Here is a 23,992-nt window from a genome sequence, read left to right on the forward strand (position 1 = left end):
CTAACTCTAGGCAGGCCAGGAGGAGACAAGCCTTCTTCAGAAGGGCAGTCTCTCACTTGGGATGCCACCTGACCTATACCCAAGCCTCACCCAAGCAGCACTGACCACTGCTGGCAGAAGAGGCAAGAGTTGGTGACATTTTTTTGTCTGTGTTATATCTCAAGGTTGGCAAACGGCTGGCATGCATGCTGCTGCTTCCCCTCCATGGTCCCCAAGCCCAGGTAGACATCACTAATGGACTGTGGCACTCTTTCCCAGGGAACCCAAACAGGGCCCCAGCCTCCCCCTGCACAGACTGCCACTGTCCAAGATGGGAGCTGGCTGGCGAGGCAGGGGCTACATGCCCTCCCCGTCCTAACGTGGACAGCTCAGCAACTGGGCCTCTCTGCATACAACGGACACCACACCAGTCTCCAAGGAAATCCAAGAGACCCCTGAGGAAACATGCGCCTCCAAAGCAAAGCAACTTTTCCTTTTCAATGACGCACCTGCAGTTGTGGGACAACGTGGCAAGTTTTTAGCTGCATCCTAAAGTCCATATCAACATATCTGAACTCGCCAACAGACAGGGCCCCGTGCTCTGATGGACCTCCTCCACAGTCTACCCTGAATGCCTCACTCTGAATTCATTAGTCCCCTCACACTGGTTAGGTCCTACTTGTGCCCATGACCCCCGCTAAAAGACTGCAAATTCTTTGCCAGAAACCCTAGAAGCCAGTCCTAGAATGCAGACATGCATTCATGCAGTGAGGGCAAAGAAGATGCAATGGGAGCTGACCTCTCATCTCGAGTGGAAAATGAATCAACAAGATCGAGGAACAAGGACGGCTGATCTTTGATCTGCGGAGGGGAAAGGAGCACATATGAAATGTTTGGTCTTCCTGGCCATTCTGGGCTGTCCTCGCTGTACAGACTGGACAAGATAAGTGACATGTAAGTCAGGCACACACATCACTCAAACACCGAATGTGTGTGACTTCTATTAAGTCTTTATTTCGCTCCTGGAGCTCCCACACCCTAGGCTTTCTAAAGCAGCAATATATTTTAAGCAAGAGCTAAACCTCACAACTGAAAGCCATATACTAATGGAAACTTTAGTACCACAAAATGAAAATGAAAAAATAATGGGTGTTTTATAAGATCTGATTATCACTGACATGAATAAGAAACGACAGAGTATTCATTTCTAAGAAGTGGCTCATCCATCCTGGTACATTGTCAGAAGTGTGAGCATCAGGGACCACCACTGAGGAGACAGCCTCCAAATGAAACGGAGTACAGACAAGGAAGCAGGGCAAGAAGGTGGGGAAGGCAAAATACATGAGCAGGTTAAAACCTGAAAGGCTGATCTGAGGTCTTAGGCTAAATCAGAGAAAGTAGGATCATGTGTGTTATTATCCAGTTCCAGAAGAGATTAAGATGTAGTAAAGGCTTGAGAGGAAATTTCCACTGAGCATCAGCTAATGACAGATACCCCGTCAGGACTAACTGAGAGCTAAGGAAAGACCATAACTCTAAGTTGAAAGAATAAACGGGATGAGACAGCCAAGAGTCACCCACTTTTACTTCCGAGAGTTTAAAAGAGCATCATAATTAATAGGGCTATAACCAACACACATTTAAGTTTAATAAAATGTGCCTAGCCTGGTATATATTCCTAAATTCTAACCATTAAATTCAAACCAGAAAAACTCAGTTTCTATGTTGTGAACTATATGGAGCTTTATTCTGATCTGTCATCAAGCCATGGCTAATATAAGAAATCCTAAAGGTCTTTTTCTTCATTCAAGGGAATGTCGTTACAATTTCAATCTGTCTACAAATATCAGCAAGAAGTAATAAAATATAAAGAGTGACTGCAAGTTCTCAAATGTTCTTAATATGCTCCTCAATCCTGAGCATTTTCTTTTCTTTTAACATCCCCCAATCCAAAGAGTACCAAAGGAGATGCAGTACAAACACTGCAATGTGGATGTGCACAGTTTAACAGCCTTAATAACTGTAGCTATAAAATTTTAAGAGCTATAGTATTTTGGCGGCAATTAGAGTTATTGATATTTCTGAAATTCATTTGAGATTTCACTGTAACTTTAGCAAAAAAACAACAGCTTATGATATGGCTTTGGAAATAACAGTTTTACAATCTTGACATTAAGAAAAACTTATTGCCATGAATTTAAAAAACCCATATTTAAAATTCAATCAAAATAAAATGCTCTTGATCAAAATACTGATATATTTAAAATATATTTAATATTGATCCAATTTAATGGGGAGAATGTATTGCTCCATCTGTAATCAATATGTTGAGATTAACACTTTTATTAATTCTCTACACTAGTTAAGAAAAAGCCCAACACTGCTCGCTGTGCAAGCGTTGAGAAATAGCCCTCAAACAACTTTACAGATACTAAATGTACAAAATAACTTCAAAGTTGCAATGAGAAAGGACACATTTAAGCCAATCCTCATCCATGTATTACTACACAAGGTACTACTACAATGTGAGTGTAACAGCTCTGAAGAGCTGGATTTAGGTCACGGGTCCCCAAATTTTTTGTAAAAAGAGTATGCTGCATCTATTTTTAAAAGATTAAGGAATGGATGTGGGTCATTAGCAGTTCTAAATAACAGAAGCAAAACTATCAGATCAATCTTCATTCACAAAGGCCAGTGGAAAGCTAGAGGAAATACAATCAACTAGGTCTCCCTCCAGTGAGCAATAAGAAAAAATTGTTAAGGATTGGGGGAAAAGCCATCCTGGGAGCAAATACTAAAAAAGTAATCTGTTAAACAAATTCCTCTATCCCTCTCAGTCTCTTAGCGCTCTTAGTAAGCTAATGTACGACACTCAAGACATGGGAGTGCCATGTCATGCTCCGAGGGACATGGTGGAGAAACCTGCAGCGGACAAACTGTTTCTCTTGGCTCACAAAAAAATGTGTGACAATTTGCAATACTGAGTTCAAAACATGGTCACTTTCCCTTTTATTTATTTTTTGCTGAGGAAGATTCGCCCTGAGCTAACATCTATTGCCAACCTTCCTCTTTTTTTGCTTGAAGAAAACTGGCCCTGAGCTAACATCTGTGACATTCTTCCTCTATTTTGTATGAGGGTCACCACCACAGCATGGATGACGAGTGGTGTAGGTCCACACCTGGGACCTGAATCCATGAACCTGGGCTGCCGAAGTGGAGCACACTGAACTTAACCACTACTTCACGGGTCTGGCCCCAAACCTTCCCTTTTATCTTACCTGCATCACATACTGACAGAGTCACAGAAACAAGAGCCAAAGTGAGCCTCGAGTGTAAAAAAGGACAGTGCACAAGAAGAGTATGCTATGCATACAAAGCACATTTCTGGTACCACAGTGGTTTATAATTCTGTAGATAACTACTGTTTCAAGACAAGGAAGGAGGGATTTAAGAAAGCAAGCTTATTCTTTCCCATGCTAAAGCTTAAATTTCAGCTTTTTTGGAAAGGAAGACCTGTAAAATTACTTTCCTGCTTCAAAAGCAAAAACCAGCCCCCCAGCAGACACCACACAAGCCTGCCTTCTCCTCCCTGAGCCTGGCTGCAGGGCAGCCACCCTCAGGGAAAGGCACACAGCTCATGCTCCAGTCCTCTGCGTGCCTCCTGCCCAGCCCTTCCCCTGAGCTTTCTTCTGAGACTGGCCCCCAAATCTGAATGAAGACCTGGAAGCAGCATCTGAGTCAGCTCCACCGAGGAGCTGGCTGTAGCGGGCTAAGGCTGCAGAAGTCCAACCTGTAGACAAACAGGGGTCTAACATATTCAGAAGGATCTAGAACTCTTACTTATTAATAAACCTGCCGCCTAAGATAAAGCAAGCAGGACAACCAGTTTACAATCTGTGCAGACTGACCTTAACCGCTGCTTATAATAATCTTCATCTCCGTCGTCTCGGCATTTCACTACTTTCCGACCTCCTCCTCCTCCTGTAGCTTCAGCTTCTTCCCCCGAACTTGGAAAAAAGTCATCGTCAATCTCTTGCACTGTGACCTTCTTCGGCCGTTTCGGGCGCTTGAGCACAGGCCTCAGTTCACAGTCGGTGCCCTCTCCAGACAGGTCAGCCCCGGCCACCTCCTCCTGCTCCTCCTCCGTGGGCAAGTACTCAGACTCTTCACTCTCGGAGTCCCCCTCTGCCTTTGGCCTCACATCAGACTCCCAGGGCTTCCTTCTCTTTAGCAACCCCACCTTCCCCTGGAACTGAAGAGCCCTCTTCTGGAGTTTCCCGATGCGCTTCTTCAAGCGCTTATCTGCTTTCAAGAGAACTCTGCTTCTCTCGTCTGGTTTGTTTTCACTGAGCGTTGGGATCAGCTCAGAAGTGACGGGAGCCGGAGCTTTCCTAGCTGCTCTTTTATTACAAGCTTGCTTCTTCCTTTCAAAAGACAGTTTCGCTTGATCTGCCAAATACTTTTCGAAGCCCGATGCTTCATTGAGCATCAGTTTTCTAGGCTTCTTCTCCTGTTTCTGAGGGATCTGGGTACCAAAAGGTGTCATCTGGCCAGTGCGGATCAGCTCCTCCCAAGCAGCCTCCTGGACAGGCATGAGCATGCTGCCGAGAGAGGACGGCCCCGGTTCTGAAAGAGGATGACAGGCATTGGGCACTTGCGTGAAACTGTCCAGGAGGACAACAGATCTATTCACTTATTCACTCAACACTAGGCACCTACAAATAACACATATTAAAAAAAAAATCATTGATGTGCTAAAGTGTACTCCCGCCCAAAAGAACTTCTTCCAAAATACTGCATTATAAATATACTCTCTGTGCATCCAAGACAGAGGTATTCATACGTAACATACAGAGAGATACATTTAGCTGAGTTTCCTTATTAATTAAAGGTAGTCCATCAGGAAGCAATCTCCCAAGCTTCCGGTGTCATTGCTCACACCAGCATTCTGATGGACTGAAATTCAAGAGACAGGAGAAAACTAGAAATAGACACTTAAAAAGTCAGCAGGCACCTAATTGGTAAAAACGTTAGCTCTCCACCCCCAATACGACAGTCACCACATAGTTATTTAAACTGAAAATTCAGTTCCTTGGTTGCACCTGCTATATTTCAAGTGCTTAAGAGACACACGAGGCTAATGGCTCCCATAACGGAGAACACAGACAGCATTTCCATCACTGCCAAAAGGTCTAATGGACACACTGTGTTAGATGGGTGAAGTTAACTGCCTGAAGAGACGACTAAAATGGGAAGTTATGCCATAATGGTACAAAGTCACCCAGAAATCATCCCTTTCATTAGTTGAAATTAATCTCTGGCAAAATTACTTTACCAAAAGCCAAAATGGCAAAAGAAGGAAAGCTTAACAGGAAAGAATCAATATGCTAAAATATGTTTCTTGTAGGCCAATAACGCCACAGAGAGTTTTTCATTAAACTTATGGTGAAGAAAAACACACATTAGAAAGTACACAAATCCTAAGTGTACAGTTCAATGAATTTTCAGGAAAAAAATCCCCATACACCAGCATCCAGATCAAGAAACAGAATTACTAGCACCCCTAGATGTGCTCTTCATGGTGCCTCCTGGCCTCTACTGCACCCCAAGATGATGACTGACCTGATTATTAACACTACTATAGACAAGCTGTACCCGGCTTTGAACTTTCGGTGAACGGAAAGGTCGTGTCTGGCTTCTTTTGCTCAACGTCACGCTCATGAGATTCACACTTTTTGTTGATTATAGTTGCAGTGCGTTGACTGTCATTGCTGTTAGTGTTCTGTTATGAAACTACATACAATTTTTCCATCCCACTGTTAATGGACGTTTGTGTAGTTCCCAGGTTTTGGCTACTAGGAATAAGGCTGCTATGAAATTCTGGCATACATTCTTTGGTAATATATGTATATAATTCTTTGGGTATGTTAAGCTTTAATAGACAGTGCCAAACACTTTTCCAAAGTGGTCCTATCAATTTGAAGTTCCACCCAGTGTTCGAGAGCTTCAGTTGGTCCACACCCCTGCCATTCCATTTTGGCTATTCTGGTAGGTGTGAAGCAGTACCACTTTGTGGTTCTGATTTGTATTCCCTGATGACTAAGGAACTAGGTACCTTTCCATAGATTTATGGATCTTTTGGATGGCCTCTTTTAAAGAAAATGTTCAAGTCTTTTACCCATTTTTCTCATAGGTGGTTTGCCTTAAAAAGGAAAAATTTCTAGGAGTTCTTTACACCTTCCGGATTCAAGTCCTTTGATTGACACATGTACTGCAAACATCTCCTCCCACTCTGCAGCTTGCCTGTTCACTCTCTTACTGCTATCCTTTGATGAACAGAAGTTCTTAGATGTAATATAGTTCATTTGCAAATCTTTTCCTTTACAGTGAGCATTTTTGTCTTAAGTCTTTGCTCCAAGATCATGAAAATGTTTTTCAATGTTATATTCTAAAAGCTTTGTTTTACCACTCACATTTAGATCTACAATTCATTTGGAATTTATTTTTGTACATGGTGTAATGGGACAGGATTCATCTTATCTTCATGTGGATTAACTTAGCACACTTATTGAAAAGATGATTCTTATGCACAGCATTGCAGGGCCACATCTGTCATAAATCAAGTGACCATATACGGAGGGTCTGTTTGCTGGACCTTCTATTCTGTCCCATTGGTCTAATTGTCTTTCCTTGCACCAATACCACACTGTCTTAATTACTTAACTTGATAACAAGTGTTGATATTTTGTTCTTCTTCAAGATTGCCTTGGTTACTCTTGGCCCAATGCATTTTTATATAACTTTCAGAATCAGTTTGTTAACGTCCTCCACCCTCATCCTACACTTCCCACCCACATTCTCTTCCTCAAAAAAACCCCCTAAAATTTATACTGGGGTTGCACTGAAACTATAGATGGATAGAACTGACATCATTACAATATCATATCTTCCAACTCATGACCATGGTGTATCTTCCCATTTAAGACCTCTAATTTTTTAACAATATTTTATAGTTTTAAAGTAAAAAGCATTGCAGAAAACCAGATTTTTTTGCCAAGACTTATTTCGAGGTATTTAATTTCGATTATAATTGGCATTTTTATTAAATTTTGTTTTTGCTGGGCTATAGAAATATGACTGATTTTTGTGTATTGACCTTATATTCAATGATATTGCTAAATTCATATATTAATTCCAACAGACTGTCCATTCTTTTGGATTTTCTACATAAACAATCATGTATTCTGTGAATGATGATGGTTATCTCTTCTCTTTAATCTTTATACTACTACTTTTTTGTGGGGCGTGAGGAAGATTGGCCCTGAGCTAACATCTATGCCAATCTTCCTCTATTTTGTATGTGGGACGCCTCCGCAGCATGGCTTGATGAGCGGCATGTAGGTCTACACCCAGGATCCAAAACCATGAACCCCAAGCTGCCAAAATGGAGCGTGTGAATTTAACCATTACACCACAGGGCCAACCCCAATCCTTATGGATTTTATTTTTTTTCATTACTAGACTGTCCAGTCCAATGTTGAATACAAAAAGTGATAGTGAGCATCTCGTCTCATCCCAGATCAGAGGAGCAAAGCCAATGCTGCAAAGTTGACCCACCACTTCCAGAAAAGGATTCTTTATAAGATAATCCTGATAACAACTTATGAAATGGCTCACTATGTGGAGAACAGGGGAAATGAAGGCCTACTATACTATCTCTATCTCGTGGGTTCAAGACAGACTTGGCAAGGTTAAGGAACGCAGCCAACATCCACACCTGGGTAACGCAGAGCTGGAGCGCCCAAAGCCTGTGTTCCTTGACACTCCGTGCTACTGCCCCCCAACAGGGCAGAGGGCACCAGGGACAAGAAAGGGCGGAGGAGGGAGCGCAATGAGAGAGACCAGGAGTCTCAAGTGTTGGCTGGCGTCTGACGGAGAGATATAACAGGCACCAGGAGCTCAGAAAAAGGGCAAGGCCATGGGTCTACAGATTTGTAAAATACTAGAACTCGGGTGGCCACAAGCACCACAGGGAGTGACTGCGATTATCCAGGGAGAGGCAGTACAACAAGAAGTAGGCTCATCCTCTTATTATCTTATTATGCTGAGAATCATCAACATTTAAGATAAAGCCAGAAAAGCTGGCCAAAAATAACTAATCAGAAATGGTGAGAAGACTGAAAGGAAAACCAGGAGAGAGACAGGGACCCCAGAAGGCACAGAAGCATCAGCTGCTCCAGACAGGCCAAGTGGAGCACAGGTGACAAGGGGCTGTAGATTTGTGGAAGTAACTTTGAATCCCGGGCAAAGTTTTACCAAAGAAGCAACAGGAGGTGAAAGCCAGCAGCACGTTTTAGGCAGACAGGCAGGAACAAAAGTCTGTTACCTCTGAGAAATATGGTACCTCAGGTGCAGAAAGCACTGGTCGTAGGCACAATGGATTCTGAGACTGAACTTTAAAAGCATATCTAATATTTTTTCTATCATCTCAATTAATTCTTCATAATTCTGTCTTATTAAATAAACTTCTGAAGCTGGTAGAAAATATTTGCTTCAACAGCTTAAATGCTAAGAAGCCTTAATCTATATTTCAAGTAATAAATGACTGAATGGCTACCAATTTCTAAACATGCATACACAAACACTGACTAAAAGACACTGCATTTCAAAGCTTATGCATTTTCCCAAAAGATTTTCCAAAAGACATCCATCCAAGGCAGTGATATAAACAAAATCACGGCCACGGTATAACCTGAATGAAGATGTCTTTTCTTAAACAACAGAACTGATGCTTGGAAAGTCTGCCCAATATGTCCCAAAAAGGTATGTGAAAGCAGTTTTAACAATGTTCATCAATGATGCTGGGCTCACAAAATGTAATTCAATCAAGATGTTAGCTGTCTTCATGAAATTATACGAATGTTAAGATTTCTAATTTATTAAACATAATATTAAATGTGCACCAGCAGCCTCCAGTAGACTGAGTTAAACCTTTACTTCCATTCTCTAAAAATTTTACCCCATGACTTAAAAAGACTTGGTTCTGCAGGTATACTGTAGAGAATAAAATTTTCCTAAATCTGTTTTGACACTAAGGCAAAGAAATGTATTTTTCTCAAAACCCAGGCTGGGACAGAAGAGACACCCTCCTGATGTCAGGCCTAGGATCAGTTCAAAAACACAGTGGCATTGTTCCCAGCATCCTCACCTGCAGCCTCCTCCTCCAGACCAGCATGATCGAGTTCAATGTTCACCTCTGCTCCTCCAAGGATGGCCTGGAGCCGCTTCTGTTTTGCTGTGATCTTCTTTAGCTGTTGTTCCTTAAATGGTAAATGTTCAACACACAAAACGGCAATGAAGTAATTTATTGTTAGATACAAAAGACAGCATTATAAAATTGAAAAACTTTAATCAGGAGCAAAATAAAAATAAATTCCACACATTACTATTACTATCAAGAATCTTATTTGAGAAACTGCCACTTTTCTAGCAGGAAACAGCCCTCAAAGTATTGCCACCAGGCGCGCATCCCTGTCCCCACCTGCACTCCAGAGCAGCGGCACAGCTTTCTGTACGCCGAGCACTGGGGTTCACGTGTTCTGACTCTCCGCTGACTCTGGAGGTAGAAATGTCTACTCGGCTGCCCCCTTACTCACTGGAGCAATCACTAAACTTCTCTGTGTTTCTGACCTCAGCAGCCGGGGGCTATGAGGTCAACAGGCTGCACGGCTAAGAAACACAAACACATTTGTTCAAACGTTCAGACAGTTGAAAGTGTCAGCCCCCTTGGACAACCTACCATAGTGTCCTTTATAGTATTCTACCCAATCACAACATTTTAAAAGGAAAATTTTTTCTGACACTCTTTTACCCCCTCACCCAGACGCCTCCTTGTCTTGCCTCCCTCTATATCATCAGAGCTCAGATCTGGGGCCATTACTATCTTCCCCAATTAACCCGGCCTGTGGGACCTGGTTCTTCCCAAGGTCAAGAATGTTTAACTGCCAAATGAGCGCAGGGCGAGGGGAAATCCTGAATGCAAATGCCAAGTTGTGATGATCTGCGATTCATTTTCCTCTTGGAGTCTTTCCTTCTCTCAGCAAAATCTCATTTAAAACAGCCTTTCTCTCTGAACAGTCTATCTCTAATCATGAAAGAGCTACTAAGGAAAAAGAGGATGTACAATCAAGCTAAGACTAGTACGTAAAGTGGCCTAAAGTTTGGTCCTCTGCGCTCCTTCAAACCCCAGCCCACTAGAAGCCCAGGGTCAGAGAAGGTCTCTGCACATTGATCCACACGCTCCCACAAAAGGCAAGATGCCCCCTCCCTGTTTTGGGGAGACTCCGGCTGCCTTAGGCCACTGCTAGCTCGGACCTTTGGGCAGTTACTCTGGAGGTGAGGTGAGAGAAGACCAGGTGGTGAAGATGATGGACTGGTGAGTGGAAAGCAAAAGGAGGAACTGAGTCTCCCCCCTCCCTCCAGCAGAGCTGAATCAGAGATGCAAGAACTCTACTCACTGCACTGAACCAACCGCAAGCATGATGACAGCTGTCAGTCATTCGGGATGGCAGAATAAAACCATCAAAACTAGTCAGGCACGCCTATCTACGGCAATATATTTTCACAAAACACACATAAATTCTAAAAAGTGTCTCAAACCTCATAAAACAATGTCTTAAGTAATAGATATTCCCCCACCCTTAAGTTCTACCCCCGAGCACAGACCCGGTCAGCATGGCTAGGTGATGACTGGCACAGCCAAGGCCAGCCTCTCGGAACAGTGAGCATAAGTGTGTGAGGGGTGATGGCTGCACCAACAGGAAACAGAGGGTGCACAACCAGTGCAAACAGGAGCTCAGCAGAAAAAATGCACGTTCACACAAGACAAGGAGCCTGAGTGAGAGGCCAGCATGCCCAAGAGGAGCCTAGGGTGGTCAAAGAAAATGGTGAAGCAAGGCAGACCATCAAAGCAGAGACGAGGGAGGAGGCAGGCAAAGCCTAAGGGGGCACTTCTTATCAAATACGTATGTGTATGTATGTATGTATGTATGTATGTATGTATGTATGTGTTTGTGTGTGTATTTTTAAAAATACTCTTTAACACAGGATGTTAAAGGGAAACAGCTGAAAAATTAAACATACAAAAGGAGCTCAAAATTTTCTATTATAAATATTTGCCTTACATCTTTTAAGTACTTTTCAGAATACTTCCTAAATACTAAATGAGCCTAAAGGATGACTTTTTCAAAAATGCAGTATTTAATGCGTTATTCGGAATCACCTTGTTATACTTCTGTCGTTTTACAGAGTCTAGTTTCCTGTTGATGTCTCTGTTGGTGGCCGCTTGAGGGCTAAGCTGTTCAATAATTTTATTGATTTGCCTTAGGGATGTCGTACATGACCTGAAAAATAAGATAGAACGTCTATTTTCCACTCTGGTAACATGTTTTATAGTTCAACATAAAGACAGAAATGCTAAAAACACGTCCTTTTTACTTCTTATTAACTAAAGGATAAAAGCAACTAAACCAGCATGCATATTCTTGTTGGCCACAAAGAGCACCTGAAGGATTGTCACAAGTTTAAGATGTCTACTAGTGTTTTTCTGTTATCTGCCTTATTTAAATCAGCACATTCCCATTTGTAAGCTGATTCATTCATTCCATAAGCATTTTAAGTGTCTACTTTATTCAAGAGACTGCTAAAACAATGTGCAATAAGTTGTCCTTTTATATGAAAAAACGCATATACGGTTGTTGTGTGGTTTTTTTTAAAGACTTTATTTTCTGAGAGTTTTAGGTTCATAACAAAACTGAGAGGAAGGCACAGAGATGTCTTATATATCCCCTGTCCCAAACAGGCATAGCTTCCCCCATTATCAACAACCCATACGTGGGTTTTTAAAGCCCATTAGGGAAGTCTCCCAAAGTTTGGAAAAGAACTAAAAATGCTTAAACATTTTCTTATATAAGTTAGACATCTGTGACAATATTTTTCTTTTGCATGACTGGAAGGCTTATTTGCTGTAGCATTACACTTTGCAGTGCAAAGAAAAAAAAAATCAATTTATAATACATTGCTCCTAAAACAGACACCACTGAATTCTAACTCCCAACTTTCAAAACACAAATTCAATCTTGACACGTGTGTAATTTGCTATTTGTATCCTTTGTGTATTTCAGGATAAAACATTATCAATGCAAGGATAAAACATGTTATCAATCAATGTTATTACTGGCAGTCTAAGGACCAGATGTCACCATCCGTCTAGTGTTAGCCTGCCTTGTGACTCTGCAGCACTCTGCTCTGTGACCTCTGTAAGCAGTGGACACACTTCCAAGGTCAAACGTAAAAGGTGTTCATTATAAGGAATCGAGGTCCTCACACTTGAAGGTCAGACTATAGCTATTTGAGAACTCTTGCTACTCAAGAGGCCAAGAGAACAACACCAGGAAACTGCTAGCACAAAACACATCCTTTAAGTGCCACAGCCACCTGTACCATGGCCTCCCCACGGGGGAGCCAACAGTCCACGTTCCTTCCTCCTCTCCCCTCCCCTAGCCGCCCCCATCTGGGACTGCACCATCCTCCCACCCGGTCCTTCCCTTCTCTTTCTTGCTTGCCCCCTGCCTAGAACCCTGGCCAAGGGAGGGCAGACTGGCAATGGGGAGTGAGCTCAGTCCTCCACTCCCGCTTCCCACCACTGTGTAACGTTCAACAGAGCCCACGTTTGGCTCTCTCCTAAAACACAAATAAAGTCTCCACAGGACGTCATCTTTCCTTATAAAGTCAAAAGGAAGGCAGAAGAAAGGAAAAGCAGGGAGCTGTTTCTGATTATTTCTAGAAATGCAAATCTGAAAACTTACCAAAAGACTGACACTCAGTCAAGAAACTGGAAAAAACACAATAGCACAGAGGAAAATGTGAGAGGGCGGATGTGTTCCTTGCACGTTGAACAGGACACATCAGAACTTTGGGTACACTTCTCCTGAGAACCACTTTGTGCACATGCTTGTGAGCTCTGGGGCACTGAGAACAGTACTTCCCTCCAGGACATCAGCATAAACAGGCTATTGTGAGCTAGACTGAGACCCTAACTACTGTGGACAATGCTGCCCCTGAGAAAAGGGCTGGAGTTTGAACACAAGGTCGTGGACTGCGCTTACTGACTCCATTCTCCAAATAAGAGGTGCTATAAATCTCCTAAGTTGCTGGAATACTGCAGCTGTTATCTGAATCTCTCCGTCATATGCAAACAAACTCTGCAATCAGAGAGAGGGTCTACACTCACGTGAGGTCATCCAGGACGGACCGGTACTCCTTCTCCGCATCAGCGAGCTGGGCCGCGCAGCTGGCCTCGTGGATGGCGCTGTCCACCTGCTGCAGCACACCTTGCTCCAGCACGTCCTGGTCATAGACATCTACACCCAAGCCCTGCAGTTCAAGGGCCTGCGCACTCGGCTCCACCGCCTGGATCTGATGCCTGTCAATGTGCAGCAGGGCCGGCCCTCTCCTCGGAACTTCTGACGGACACCCCTCGGCGGAAGCGGATGGTCCATTAGCAGAGGAACAAGAGGGGAGGCTCCCCTCCCCCTCCACACTGCCATCACGTTCTTGCTTGATTGCCATGTCTTCATTACTACTGACACACTGACTCTGTACACACTCTTGCTCCTGAGGCTGATTTGAGTGGGGGATTCTCTCATTTGGCATCCTCTACAGACTATCTAAAAGAAAAAAAATTTTCAGTAAGCCTTTTGGTAACATAGAATTGATATTTATATAGCTTCTTAAACGTTTTATAGTTAAAGCAGACTGATTTCTCAAAAAATCAATTGATCATCCTCCAATTACAGAAATTCAAGTTTTCAAGTATTAGTTTTCTTAAAAGGGCTCAAATTATATAATCCTCTCCAGTTCTGATAATAGATAAGAAAAACTCACCAAACAAAAAGAAGAAAAATTGCAGTATCATTAACAGAGGACACTTGGGCTGCCAGCTAAGAAAGCTGGCAATAACACCCTGAGGGACGCCCAGCCTCCTCCAAATCAGCTGAAGCCATGTGACTGCGTGCCAGTCTCCAAGTCAGCATCTTCACTGCACTATGGCACAAGTGGTTTACATTACAGCAGCACGATCCACGGTAATGTACAGATTTACTGATGTAAGGAGAGAGCTTCTGTACAAATCTGACACTAGAAACTTTTAGGCTGAACATTTACTCCAATAAACAGAAACTCCGAACAAGAGAGAACAGCACCACTAAAATCAGAATCTGAGAAAGATTAAAACATTCTCAAAAATAACTCCATTTCAATGCGCAATATAATTTCTCCCCCATCAGGTTGGCAAAAACGTAAAGCCTGATAATATCCAGTATTGATAAGGAAGATCCACCCTCACACAATGCTGGTAGGAACATAAACTAGTAAACCTCTCCAGGAAGGTGATTTAGCAATATCTATCAATATTTAAAAAGCACATAACTAAGTATTCATTCCAGAGAAACACACATGTACAAGGATGTTTAGTGTAGCATGTTGTTAATATTTAACGGAGGCATTAAGTATTTTCAGTGGTATTGACAGAAAAATCTTCTAAAGTGAGGTCACATAGTATGAACAAATTTATGCTGAAAAAACTGTGTATCCTCAGCCGTGTGTCTGGAACGCATTCCAAGCGACTGGAGATGCACACTCAACCTGCAACAACTGGGAGGAGGAAGCAGAAGGAACAGGGAGAAATAAAGGGGAACTTTTACATTTTACTCCAGGTACTCAGGAACTCCTTGAATGAAAATGTATTCACTATGTTGCCTATATAACTCTACCCAAGAAATACATTTAAAAGCAACACAATAACCAAGAGACAGCCTTGCTTTTTATTTATCTGTGAATAAACTAAGGTTTCTTTCAGCACTGAAACTTTATTTCTATGAAATGACCACAAGGGCCCCCAATAAGCCCTACTCATTCTTTATCAAATAAACAATCCCAGCAGTCAAGCCCTGGGACACAAAGATGCCAGGATCTTAGTGTCATCCTGCCCTGAGTAGCTCACTCTATAGGGAGGAGATGCGCGTCAATAACACAGTGGGGCAAGTCTGTTGGGGAGGCAAGAGGCCACGTGGACATAGAGGAAGGGACAACGCAGTGTGTCTGGAGCTCAAGAAACATGTACAGCTAAGATGTGAAAACCCAGCCCAGGGTCTGATACACGGGAGGTGCTCAATATACCCTGAAAGGAAGTACACTTCAGAGAGGAGTCTGAAGTCGGGCCTGGACAATGAGTCACTGGTGAATTCACTCATGACAGTGAGAATCTCAGAAAGGAAGCAGACGGGAAGCAGGGAAGGGGCTGGTGGAGAGCCTATGAGCTGCCAGTAAGGTCCCGCAGCCGTCAGAAACGCAAATCTGGGCTCAGGAGAAAGGTCTGGAAGACATGTGGATGCATCAGAAGAGTGGAGCAAACAGCCCCAGGGGTCCCAGGGCTATGACAGGTACCATGGACCCTTTAAGAGGGTAAGAAGAGGCTAACATTGAAAAGGTTAAAAGTGAACAATGGAGTAAGAAAGTTCCTCCTTTTCTGGGCCTTCTGATCACTTTCAGGAGAAAGGATCAGTTTGGTGCTCTATCATCAGCTAGTCTCCATTTTCAACAGAGAGGGCAGGATTCCAGCTCAGAGCGTTCACACTAGCTGGAACTGAACAATCCTATTTTCATTGCTCTTATTTGTATGTATCCAAGGATTTCTTTTCCAGTTGAAAAAAAAAAGACATTAATTCATCAAAAATATTAAGTAATAACACTGTAATACAAAGACAAGGTTAAAATAACGACGTCTGGAGAAAACTCCTAGCAATAGAAAAAGAGGAAGAGGGAATAGTTAAAAGTGGAAAATAAGACAAGAAGTTCACATAAAGAAACCAGAAAGGGTCCAGTGGATTTGGAAATTAGCAGGTCACTAGTTACCTTAGCAAAATAAGTTTGAGTGGAACAGTGGGGACGAAACCAGACTGTAAGAGGTTCAGACGTGAGTAGATGAAAAAACAGGTCACACATGGGTAGCCTGCCCACTTAAGGAGCTTGGCTACGGAAGGGAGACAGCTGGAATGATAAGGTAATAAAGGGTTGGGAGAGGAAAATTAGGTCAAGAAACACCATAGAATGTAATAGCTGGAGGGGGAGTAGGGAGATAACCTACACAGAGAGCTGTACAAGACAGCAGCAGGGAAAGACCAAGTACAGAAGTAAACAGAAAGCACAACACATCTTTCTCTGACTCCGGCAGAAGGATGACTCCTGTTGTACCTAAATTTGTAGCTGCAGAGGAGAGGAGCTGAGGTGGAGCATAGAAAAAACATCCTATAAGGTAGGAAGTGTAGGCATTTCCTGAGTCAGGGGATAAAGCTGGGATAGGAGCTGGACAAGAATAAGAATCTGGAATAAATGTCCTGTACCAGAGAAAAGCCGAGGGGGAACAAATGTTGGTGATACGTGTGGAAGGCCCATCTGAGGTTGGCCCCCAAAAACCACGGATGGCCAACAACCCCCAAGGCTGCACAATTTCCTCCCTAAGTAACCAGCAATCCCAGGGGAAATGTCACCAGTGGGGGATTTCAGAGCAGGAGTAGCAGAAGGACAGAAGGGCACGGGCTGAGGAGGAGAGTAGTTCAAGTAACTCACTGTGGGGTCCAAGCTGGGTGAATTAAAAAGAAACAAGCCATAAGGGGGCAGGGGAGACAGACAGAAGTCATGGAACCACTGGGAGAGTGACTGTGGACCAAGGGCAAGTCTCCTAGGAGTGACAGCTGAAAAACAGGAAGTTCTCATCAGAAGGCAAAGAGCTTCAGAAGGGAAATAAATCATCCATTTAACAAATATTTGAGAATCACACGAGACAATGTACTAGGTTAACTAGTTTCTGTCCCCACAGAGCTTCGAGTCTCTTGGGAAAGACACACATTTACACACACACACGAATTTACATATATGAATATGTATTTATCTATGTTATATTTACACACATATGTAATCACGGTACCTGCTATAAGAGGAAAGTACAGGATTCTTTAGGACAAAACAACAGAGGAACCTAACTGACATTGTGGAGGTAGGTGTGAGGTCAGAGAGGCCTCTCTGGTAAAGCGATATTGGAGCCAGTATCTGAAGGATGAACAGGAGTTATCAGGCCAAAGGTAGAGTGAACATTTTGCAAAGAAACGACATATGTAATTTCTAAGGCTGGTCAGAGCTGGTGCATTTGGGAAAATGGAAGAAGGCTGGAGCACAGTGAGAATTTTTTACTCTATTTTACACGAATAACTGAGTTAAAGAACTGACAAGGACTCCATTCATTGCGTAAAACTTAGTATCTTCCACCACTCTGCAAGGCTTAATCATCCGAGAAAACAATATCCTCAGTGGCCTCCCCTTTGAGCACTGGGGCGAGGGCGAAATCAGACCTTGGTCCGGAGATCTGGTTGTATCCGCGCATAGCTGGGGAGGAGCGGCAGGGATAAGCGAAGACGGACGGGTAGGCAAGGGCTAGGCGACATACGCCCGGGGAAAGCATGAGCTTGGATCCTACTCCAAGTACCATGGAGCGACTCCGAAGAGTTTGAAACAGGGTGATCCCAACTTGTGTTTGTAAAAGACCACCTGGGCTACTCTATGGATAACGGACTGGAGGAACAGTGTAACCAGGAGATGACGGGAGGGAGACGTCCAGGCGAACACTGACTGCAGCCTGGAACAGGGTGACAGCGGTGAAGACGGATGCTACATGGGAAACATTGTTACAGCTAAATCCGCGTACTCCTCCTCCCACTCGCCTACATCCATACCCAAACGCCTGACTTGTTTTTACCTCGATTCTCTCTTGCAAATAACTCCAGTACTGGAATAGAGATCAAACAGGGCCGGGCTGATGCTGACACAGCCGAGAAGCAGACGCCGGGCCCCGCGCCCACCCAGGTGAGCGGGCGCCGCGCCGTCACTTCCGGCCGCAGGTGGGCCGGCCCGAAGGAGCGCGCCCGGCCGAGGGCCGGTCCCGGCCGCCCGCGCGGAGGGCGCCCCCATGACAGCCAGAAGCCGCTGCCGCCTGGGGCGCCCGAACAGGGCCCAGACAGCCCCGCCGACGTCCAACCCGGCCGCCCGCACACTCACCCAGGGCCGCGCAGCCGCCGGTACGGAAACGTAGACGCCGCCGCCGCCAGCCGCCTTGGAACCCGACTGGGACCGACCGCGGTGCATGCGTCTTCTGCCCGTCGTAAGCACCGCCCCCTACAGTGACGTGACGGGCTCGCGCGGGTGGGGCCTACAGCGCATGCGCCGGCTGCCGAGTTGCTCGGGAGCTGCGGGCGAGGCCACGTGGTATGAGCGAGGGATGCAGCCCCGCCTTTCTCCCTGCGATCCGGCCTTGCGAGTTGTCTCGGCTGCGGGCCTGCTGTGTGTCTTGAGGCCGGCGCTTTACTCCTGGTGAAAAATACCTGTCTAGGAAGGCGGTTATAAGAATTAAAAGGCACGTTTCCGGAAAGAGAGAGAGAGGTATGCGAGGAGGCCTTGCGAATGTGAATGCTTCCGATTAACCGGGAACCCCCGAAGAGAAAGTAAGCTTCGGGAAGGGAACTGGCCTGAGCGCTGCGCTTTTCAGCCGCGTACAGTCGGCGTTCTGTCCTCTCCTGGACATCTGGCACGGCTGTGAGCCCGTAAAAATAGGGAGAGGGCTGTTTTTCTCTCTGTACTCTCTCCGCCTCACAAACAGGGATTCCAGTGCTGGCAGAGAGTGGATTGTCCCACTCCTCTGGGAGTGGTGGTGAATGCTGGAAGGATCTTTGGGGCCTGGGTAGGGAAGGGCCTTCTTCGTTTTGAAGCCTGAAGTCAAATAGGAAAAGGGGGTTGGGAAGCGTACTTGGTAATGCTCGGTAATACCACCGTCTCTCTCCTGTTAGCGCCAATCTAAATATGTCATTCCACATAAAAATGTGACTTGTTTCTTAAAAAGAAAGAATTTAGTTATCTCTCGAATAAAACGTTGAGCCTAGAAAGGCATTGGTAAGATAGTTTTCCTGCTTAAATCTGAAAGCAGTTTCCCCGAGATATATAGGGTTTCCTTACTATTTTGAGAATGAGGTCCCCTTTTTAGTGTGTACTGTTTTGGAGAGCCCCTATGTATCAGTCAGAATTTGGACAGGAAGCAGATGATACACTCCGACTAGTTAGTTGAGGAGAATTGATAACTTTTCAAAGATGTAGGCAGAGTTTAGGAAAACAACTCAGGATGGCCTGGTACCCCTGGGGCTGGCAAGAGGCCAGGAGCAGTTCCCATCTATTAGGGGCTGGATTGCATCCCCCCAAATTTGTTTGAAATCCTAACCCCTAGTACCTCAGAACGTGACTATTTGGAGAAGAGGAGGTTAGGATATGGACATGCGCAGAAGAAAGACCCTGTCAAGATACAGGGAGAAAATAGCCACCTATCCTGTCAAGAAGAGAGGCCTCAGAAGAAACCAACCGTGCCACTACCTTGATCCCAGACTTCCATCCTCCAGAACAGAGAGAAAACAAATTTGTTATTCAAGCCCTCAGTCTTTGTTACATTGTTTGTTACTTTGTTATGTCAGCCCTAGCAAACTAACACACAATCGGTAGGCCTGGAGGGGTGATGGGAAGACGCAGAATAGCTGAATGGAAAAGACTGCTTCACCAGAGAAATGCACCAACCCAAGGTCACTCAGCAGGAGGGAGCTGGGGAAATAAATACCCTGACCTCCACATCCTCCCATTGATCAAAATCAACTGAAAGGCAGAGGGCAAGGGAGCCTTTGATGTGGGTCCATATAGATCAGCCTCTTAGGGCACAAGGCAGGGTAGAGAAAGACGGAGAGTGGGTCTGGAGCCTCACACCGTACCCCACACAATAGTAATTATCCTTGTAGTATCCCTTTAATTTAGACAAGGCATAATGATAGAAAGTCACTGTTAATTCAGTAAAGCTTTTTACATGAATTTGTGTTCAGTTTATTAAAGGATCTACATACTTCCTCTAAGCCAAGTTTCCTCTGACCTCTTTAGACTCAGAGTAGTGAGTAATAAGGTCAATTAGCAGCGATAACTCAGATTTTGATGAAACCTGTGCCCATCTCTTGTGCTTTGGGGCCACTATTTAGCACAAGAGTAGTGTTGCGGGCAATTCGGATTGCCAAAGAGAACTTATTGTTGATCTCTTACTGTGCCTGATTTATAAATTAAACTTTATCATGGGTATGATATATAGGAAAAAGCATGGTATATGTAGGGTTGGTACTATTCATGGTTTGAGGCATCCGCTGAGGATCTTGGAACGTATCCCCCATGGTTAAGGGGGAGGACTACTATACAGTCACATTGGAGGTTAGGGCTTCAACATACAAATTTCGGGAGGAGAACAGCACAATTCAGTCCACAGCCAGCCCAGCCTTCAGTGACCTCACATTGGCGGCTTGAAGCTGGCCGGGAGGGAATATTCACACTACAGAAATGGACAAACTATGAACCAGGACTTTTGGTGGGAGGGGGACCTTGATCTGTTTCCAGCATACGCCTGCTTGTTCTTCTCAGGCCTGTGTGACTTTGCACATGCGTCTCTGCGTGGAATTCTCTCATCCGTTCCAAACTCAGCCCAGAGTTTCTTTTCTCTGAAGCTTTCCTTGGCCCTCTAAACAGAGTTAGGCATTGCATCTCTGCTGCACGCCTAAAGCAATATTTCCAGTATCTCTAGTGTAGCACTTATTGCTTTAGATTTTAACACATTTTATTTAACAAGCACTTATATAGCCCTCACTGGGGGCTAGGTTTTGTTTTGAGTGCTTTACACATACTAACTTAATTGAATATGACCAGAATTGTCCTTGTGCCTTTCTATTTAGTGTTCAGTGCAGGAAACTCTCCTCCTGCCCTTGTGAAGCAGAAGGGCTAAGTTGAGCCTCAGTTTTCAAACTTTCAGGGTAATGACAATGCACCACCTTTATTCTCCATTCTCCATAAACATGGAAAAAACTAATGAAAGAAATAGTAGCAATATCTTGGGAGGGCATTGAATACTGTGCAAAATTGATAAATCTGAAAATAGAGGTCAAATCATATTATTTAGAATTATGTTGGCAACCACTAGAAAGACTAATGTTAAATATACGTTGAATAAATGAGCAAATAATTTTAAAATCAATGAATGTATAAAATCATATAATTCCATTGAAATACGAATGTATATGTATCTGTGTGTGCATGTGTGTGCGGTGGGGATGAGGAACAGTCCCCTTACTTTTTGTTCACACCTCCACCATGGCATTCTGTGGCTTTATCTCTCTTAACTTCATTGTTTCATATATCCTGTCCAACTTTCTCTTTGCCCTGACTTTTTCTCAAACCCCTCCGTGATTAATTTTGGCCATTGCTTTTTTTCATAATCTTTTAGGGTCATTTCGGTAATCTCCAGCAAACACCTTGCTCTCCACAGCTGATTTAAAAAGAACAGAACAGATCCGCATGAGCAAGTTCTGCTCACACTGTAGAAGGTACGGGTTCATCTCAGTGTGCCCTGATTTTATTAGGCTCCCCTGTTTCAGTGTAATGTTCCTGTTACTCACCAGCATTGTAACTAACATGTGCAGTTGTACATTAAGGAGATTTTGAAGGGAATCCTCATGATTCTGAACACCTGAGAAGAAAGTTATTGTTGGTCTAGTCTTCATATCAGTGGAAACTGAGAGTATGAACATAAAGAAGAATTTAGCAATAGTAAGAATAACCTGCGGACTTGGACATGTTTACAGGATATCCAATTTCAGATAAAACTCATAGAAAGAAAGTGGACTCATGCTGTCTTAATATGCTCTACACTGTGAGGCAGCTTCATTTGCTTGTTCTCTGTTGGTCCAGCTCCCTTTGAGCCGCAGACTCTCAGGGGATGCTGTTCAACCAGTGGCCACTAGAGGAAGCAGAGCACCAACTACTAGATCTGGGTGATTTCGTTTCAACAGATGCATTTTACTGAGTGCCTACTCCGAGCCGGGTGCTCTGTTGCCTGTGGAGGACACAGGTGAACAGAGCAGACAAGGTCCCTGCTCTCATAGGACTTATACTCTAGCAGAGGGAGAAAATAAAAAAATGCGTTAAACAAATTAAAATATAAAGTAATAAATTCTGTTTAGGAAAATAAAATAGGACAACATGTTAGAGAGTGAGCGGGATGCCTCCCTAGTGGGTGTGAGGTGGTATCTGAACAGGAGACATTCCGGCTGTAATCTGAATGACAGGAAGAAGACTGTGAGGTGGGGATCAGGCAGAAGAGGATTCTCGGCGGGAAGCAGTAGTGCAAAGAGGGTAAGACAAGCACAAACTTGGCAAATTTAAAGACTAGAAATTGACCCACTGCGGCTGAAGCTGGGGTAGGCAGGGGCCGGGTATCTAGAGCTCTGCAAGCTAGGCATGGAATTTAGATTTTCTTCTAAGGAAATCAAATCCTTTGGGGGGTTTTAAATAAGGAAGTAACATAATGAAACTTACATTTTAAAAATATTATTTTGGCATAAGGATAGTCTTATGGATCAGTGGGATGGAATTGAGAGTCCAGAAATAAACCCACACCTCTGTGCTCAGTTGATTTTCAATACCAGTGCCAAGACCAGTGCTTGGGGAAAGAAAAGTCTCTTCAACAAATTGTGCTGGGAAACTAGATATTCACAGGCAAAAGAATGAAGTTGGAATCTACCTCCCACCATATACAGAAATTAACCCCAAATGGATCAAAGACCCAAAAGTAATGCTAAAACTATGAAGCTCTTAGAAGAAAACTTAGGGGTAAATCTTCATGACCTGAGATTTGGCATCGGTTTCTTAGATATGACACCAAAAGCACAGGCAACAACAACAAAAAAGATCAATTGCATATCATCAAAATTGAAAACTTTTGTGCATCAAAGGACGCTATCTAGAAAGTGAAAAGACCAGCCACAGAAAGGGAGAAAATATTTGCAAATCATGTATCTGGTAAGGGCCTGGTATCCAGAACATATGAAGAACTCTTCCAACTGTTGAATAACAAAAAGAACAAACCAATTTAAAAATGAGCAAAGGACTTGAATAAACATTTCTCCAAAAAATATATATCAGTGGCCACAAGCACGTGAAAAGATGCTCAACATCATTAGTCTTTAGGGAAATGCAGATCAAAATCATAGTGAGACACCCCTTCACACCCGCTACATGGCTACGATCAGAAAATGGAAAATAACAAATGTTGGGAGGATGTGGAGAAATTGGAACCCTCATATGTTGCTGGTGGTAATGTAAAATGCTGCAGCCACTTAAAATAATTTGAAAGTAGTTTGGCAATTCCTCAGAAATTAAACACAGAGTTACCATATGACCCAGCAGTTCCACTCCTAGATGTATAATCAAGAGAATGGAAAAAATAGGCCCACACAAAAAAATGGTACACAAAGGGTTCATTGCATTGTTATTTGTAATAGCCAAAAGGTGGAAAGATCCAAAAGTATATCAACTGATGAATGGATAGACAAAATGTCGTACATCTATACAATGGAAAATTAGTCAGCCACAGAAAGAGTGAAGGACTGACACATGCCACCACATGGATGAACCTTGAAAATATCATGCTGTTTGAAAGAAGCCAGGCATGAAAAACCATGTTGTATGGTTCCATTTATATGAGAGGTCCAGAATAGGCAAATGCATAGAGACAAAAATAAACACCACTGAATTTTACACTTTAAAAGTGAATTTTATGGTAGGTGAATTATATCTCAATAAAGCAATTTTTTAAGAGCTCTAGTGCCTTAGGGCTTGAACTGTTGTTTCTCTTGGAAATCTTGTGACAGCCGCCAAGCAAATAAGCCCGGTGGGCATCAGGTCAACTCAAGACTTGTGAGTGAGGCCATCCTAGACCATCCCGCCCTAACTGAGAACTGAGCCTTCAGCTGACCTCAGGGGTCAGTGGAGCTGATCCAGA

General features: G+C 43.7%; 1 protein-coding gene and 1 long non-coding RNA gene across 3 annotated transcripts in view; one reads left to right on the forward strand and one right to left on the reverse strand.

Moving 5' to 3' along the window:
- The window catches only part of ERCC6 (ERCC excision repair 6, chromatin remodeling factor), a 71,937-nt gene extending 53,710 nt beyond the window's left edge, over positions 1-18,227 (reverse strand). The window contains exons 1-5 of one of the 2 annotated variants that reach the window (XM_046653365.1): positions 18,148-18,227; positions 13,271-13,702; positions 11,261-11,381; positions 9,188-9,299; positions 3,888-4,605 (exon numbers count right to left, since the gene is read on the reverse strand). In XM_046653365.1, the coding sequence (XP_046509321.1) occupies positions 3,888-4,605; positions 9,188-9,299; positions 11,261-11,381; positions 13,271-13,692 (1,373 nt within the window). In that variant the 5' untranslated portion in view covers positions 13,693-13,702; positions 18,148-18,227. Of the gene's footprint in view, positions 1-3,887; positions 4,606-9,187; positions 9,300-11,260; positions 11,382-13,270; positions 13,707-18,147 lie in introns of both variants that reach the window. The other variant, XM_046653364.1, reaches the window with a different exon arrangement.
- Positions 18,228-18,406: 179 nt separating this feature from the next.
- On the forward strand, positions 18,407-22,861 carry LOC124235847 (uncharacterized). Its single transcript, XR_006887585.1, has 3 exons — positions 18,407-18,528; positions 21,437-21,536; positions 22,278-22,861. It is a non-coding gene; the product is annotated as an uncharacterized LOC124235847 (long non-coding RNA).
- Positions 22,862-23,992: the final 1,131 nt, after the last annotated feature.

This window comes from Equus quagga, chromosome 2 (genome assembly GCF_021613505.1).
Source record: "Equus quagga isolate Etosha38 chromosome 2, UCLA_HA_Equagga_1.0, whole genome shotgun sequence".
In the NCBI taxonomy this organism is placed as follows: domain Eukaryota; kingdom Metazoa; phylum Chordata; class Mammalia; order Perissodactyla; family Equidae; genus Equus; species Equus quagga.